The sequence below is a fragment of the Mercenaria mercenaria genome, unplaced genomic scaffold (genome assembly GCF_021730395.1).
Source record: "Mercenaria mercenaria strain notata unplaced genomic scaffold, MADL_Memer_1 contig_1650, whole genome shotgun sequence".
In the NCBI taxonomy this organism is placed as follows: Eukaryota; Metazoa; Mollusca; class Bivalvia; order Venerida; family Veneridae; genus Mercenaria; species Mercenaria mercenaria.
Window position 1 is genome coordinate 15,466 of NW_026459644.1, and position 4,730 is coordinate 20,195.

At 36.4% G+C, this 4,730-nt stretch overlaps 1 protein-coding gene across 1 annotated transcript; it reads left to right on the forward strand.

Moving 5' to 3' along the window:
- Positions 1-3,657: 3,657 nt before the first annotated feature.
- Positions 3,658-4,690, forward strand: LOC128551770 (uncharacterized; the record flags this gene model as incomplete). The annotated part of the gene is made up of 2 exons (XM_053532682.1): positions 3,658-3,869; positions 4,110-4,690. Coding segments are annotated over 2 exons (285 nt in total), but the record flags the coding sequence as incomplete, so codon positions are not given.
- Between the last annotated feature and the right edge of the window lie 40 nt (positions 4,691-4,730).

Genomic DNA, 4,730 nt, shown 5'->3' on the forward strand with positions numbered 1-4,730 from the left:
TGTGTTTTTGACTTGTCCCCGCACAATAGAAAACTTCATTTATGATTTGAAATTTTAACAAAAATTCACAAAAAAAAATTTTGTCACCAAAATTTGGTTCCCTTTTTTGAACCGCCCCCCTTTTTAAATTCCAGATTTTGGCCCCCGAAAAAGGGCCAAAAAAACGTTTTGCCTTGTTGCACAAAAGAGCAGCTTCATTTTTTGTTTTAACCAGACTTTGCCACAACTTGTATCACCATAAGATCTGATGCTTTTTTTCCTGAAGGGGTGTATTATTTATCACCCCGGTTCCTCTGTTTCTGTTGGTTGCCATTTTCCCTTCCCCTCTTGACTCTTGAACCCCATGAAGTTTTTAAAAACCTGACACAAATGTTACCTCATCGAACAAAAGTGCACCAGATATTTGGGGGCTACTTGAAGGCAAGGTCATATTGGGGTTCAAAGGTCAAATACTTTGTTTTTTGTGTATATTTTTGCATTTGCGATGCATTGCAGTGTCTTTTATCCCCCCAGGTTAAAACCCGTTTTCGGGGGTAAGAAGGCTTTTTTTCCCTAATCCCTCCCTCCGTCCGCAATTTCGGTCCGGTCCAAAATCTTTCATCCAGAAGGGATTTTAAAATTACTTGGGGCAAATGTTCCCCATGATGAGACGATGTGTCACTCGGACCCCTAGCTTAAAGGTCAAGGTCACAATTAGAGGTCAAAGGTCAACAGGCTTTTTTTCCTGTCCGGTCCATAACTCTGCCGTCCATGAAGGATTTTAAATTACCTTGGCACAAGTGTACCTCATAATAAGACATGTGTCATGCACAACTTTCAGACCCCTAGCTCAAAGGTCAAGGTCACACTTAGCAGTCAAATGTTAACATAGCATGAACAGGGTCTGTTTCGTGTCGGTCCATAATTCTGACATTCATTAAGGGATTTTAAATGATTACTTGGCACAAATGTTCCCCATGATGAGACGAGTGGTCATGCGCAAATCCCGGACGCTTAGCTCAAAGTCAAAGGTCACAATTGGAGGTCAAAAGTCAATAAGGTTTTTTCCTGTCCGATCCAGAACTCTGTCATCCATCAAGGGATTACAATATTGCTTGGCGTAAATGTTCCCCAAGATGATGACGTGTCATGCGCAACACCCAGTACCCTAGCTTAAAGGTCAAGGTCACACTTTGAGACCAAAGGTCAGTAGGATTTTTTTCCTGTCCAGTCTATAACTTTGTCACGCAAAACATGATTTAGACATCAGTTGGTACAAATATTCCCCTGGATGAGACAACATTTTATGCACAAAACCCAAGACCAGTGTCTAATGTCAAGGTCACACTTAGAGACCAAAGGTCAGACACAAGAATGACTTTGTCTGGAGCATTTCTTCTTCATGTATGGAGGGATTTTGATGTAACTGGGCACAAATGTTCACCAACATAAGACGGATTGTCATGCGCAAGAACAGGTCCTAGATCTAAGGTCAAGGTCATATTTAGAGTTCAAGTCAAATTCAAGAATGACTTTGTCTGGAACATATCTTCATGCTTTGAGGGATTTTGATGTAACTTGGACCAAATGTTCACCACCATGAGGCACCCTATTTTTAGAATTATGTCCCTTTGTTGTTACTATAAATAGACTTTATTGTAACTTTTTTATTATTGGCCGTAGAGAAAAATCGAGACCACCTTTCTGTGGTACAACATGCATGTTACATCCAATCTTTAGGTGTATTTTGACCTATCTCTACCTGTTAAAGAGTTCCTTGTGGACTTATATTATATAGATTAATTTCCTTTTTTTGGTACTATAAATAACTTATATGATAACTTTTTTATAATCGGCAAAAGCATTTCAATAGGAAAACATCTGTGGGTTTTGATATAAGCACATTTTAATCCAAGTGTGTTGTTATAACATATTGTATATATAGTACAATATTGTTTATACATCATTGACAGATATCAGTTCATTATGTTATACTGCAATAGAGAAAATTAGGTGCCTTCCAGTAGGGGACTTTGTATTGCATGGCAATACTTCATTCACTTGTTTTTATTTGACAGATCCTTCTTTTGTCCGCTTACAATAATTTTTTAAATTACTTCCCTTTTATGTTACTATGAATAGCTTATTTAGTAACTTTTAATTAATGCTCAGATGAGTTTTTCTGATTGCTCGATGTCCGGCATCTGTCTGTCTGTCAACATTTAGCTTGTGTATGCGATAGAGGCTGTATTTTTCAACTGATCTTCATGAAACTTGGTCAGAATGATTACCTTGAAGAAATCTAGGCCGAGTTTGAAAATGGGTCATCTGGGGTCAAAAACTAGGTAACTAGGTCAAATCAAAGGAAAACCTTGTGTATGCGATTGAGACTGTATTTTTCAATTGATCTTCATGAATATTGGTCAGAATGATAACCTTGATAACCAATCGGCCAAGTTCGAAAGGGGTTATCTGGGGTTAAAAACTAGTCACTAGGTCAAAACAAAGAAAAATTTTGTGTATGCAATAGAGGCTGTATTTTTCAATTGATCTTCATGAAACTTGGTCAGAATGATAACCTTGAAAAAATCTAGGCTGGGTTCGAAAATGGGTTATCTGGGGTCAAAAACTAGGTCACTAGGTTAAATCAAAGAAAAACCTTGTGTACGCGATAGAGGCTGTATTTTTCAATTGATCTTCATGAATATTGATCAAAATGATTACCTTGATGAAATCTAGGCCGGGTTCGAAAAAGGGTTAGCTGGGGTCAAAAACTATGTCACTAGGTCAAATCAAAGAAAAACCTTGTGTATGCGATAGAGGCTGTATTTTTCAATTAATCTTCATGAATTTTGGTCAGGATGATTACCTTGATGAAATCTAGGTCAAGTTCGAATATGGGTCATCTAGGGTTAAAAAGTAGGTCACTAGGTCAAATCAAAGGAAAAGCTTGTGTATGCCATAGAGGCTGTATTTTTCAATAAATCTTCCTGAAATTAAGTCAAAATGATAACTTTAATTAATTGTAGGCCGAGTTTAAAAATGGGTCATCTGGGGTCCAAAACTAGGTCACTAGGTCAAATCAAGCAAAAAACTTGTGTATGCGATAGAGGCTATATTTTTCGATTGATCTTCATGAATTTTGGTCAGAATGATTGCTTTGATGAAATCTAGGCCGAGTTCGAAAATGGGTCATCTGGGGTCAAAAACTAGGTCACTAGGTCATATCTAAGAAAATACTTATTTAAACTCAAGAGACCACATTTTTAGTCCAATCTTAATGAAAATTGGCCAAAACATTTGTTTACATGAAATCACTAGGTTAAACATGTTTACACTGTTATAGTGTGTTTCTCAGTGCACTTGGATTCAGCACCTTATCAACCATTTCTGGTACTGTTGTAGACAAGCAAATGGAAGTGAATCTACCCTCCTTGTAAGTTCATGTTTGTCTGCTTAGCATTTCTGCTGTTTGTTTTTTTTTCCAACATAACTTCATTTTGTACCATTTTATGATGGTAAGGTAAAAGATGACTAATATGTAAATGAGTATTGAGACTTAACTATAAAGGATATTTTGCTATTGGGAAGGTAACCATATCATTGTCACAACGACAGCTATTATGTTGAACAAGTGTTGGATATGTTGTGATATTTTTCATGCATGGACCATTTTAGACATCCTGGAGAGGTATTTTGCGTCACACAGTGGACGTCCATGAATGGGGTCTTGGAGATGGTGCAGCTGAGGCAAGGTGTTATCATGGAACCCTAGAAGAAACTGAGGAAACAAAATGGCTTGAACCAGGTGGAGATGCTCATAAAGCACTGACTCGTGTAATTCTGGACACAAAACTGCTTCATTCTTTGCGACATTATGTCAACTTTAGGTGAGAAAATATGTTTATTTTTTATGCAGGACCCTAAAAAATAATTTATTAGATGTTTTGTACTGAAACACATGTAAGTGCACTTTACAAAGAAGTGTCGATAATGCTAGCATGACAAATCAAAACTTAGCATGCAAAGTATCTGACATGAGTTCTTACATTTGTTTTGTCTAAGTACTTCTCGTATGAACAATAAAGAAAATTGTGTTAGAATAAGAATTGTTCACCTTTTTTTTTCAGACACACTGGTGAACTAGAAACATTTCATGAGGCAATCCTTATGTACTGTGCCAAGCGATATGCATACACGTAAGCTTATCTCTCTCTTATAGTTTTTGTTGATCAGGAAGATTAAGAATTTATTACTTTACTAAATAATAATAACAAATTTTTATGCATTATTACATATGCTATTTCATTTTGAAAGAACATTCCGGGCTCCACTCCATGAATAAGAACACACCTTAGATATATCTAAGTTCTAACATGCTTAACATTTTCGCTCAAAACCACGACAGGAAATGGAATATTATGCCTGATACAGAGAATGATAATTACGTCTCCCTGTAACTCTAAGTTGACTTGTGTTGATCAAATAGAACATAGGAAAATATTGTGTCCGATAAATGTATGTGTATCTGCAATGGTATTTGTTCAAATTGTAAATTTGTCTGACTAGTGATAAAGTCTGACTCTGAGAAGAAATATGCAGTTAAAAGACTATTAATGGAGGTTTTTCTGTGTCTAGAATTGAAACCTATTTTTTATGAATGTCTTTGTTCGATTGAAATGTACTATGAAGTCAATTTGCACATTTTAAGTACCCGAATACAAAGCCAGAAACATGCTCGCGCATTAGAC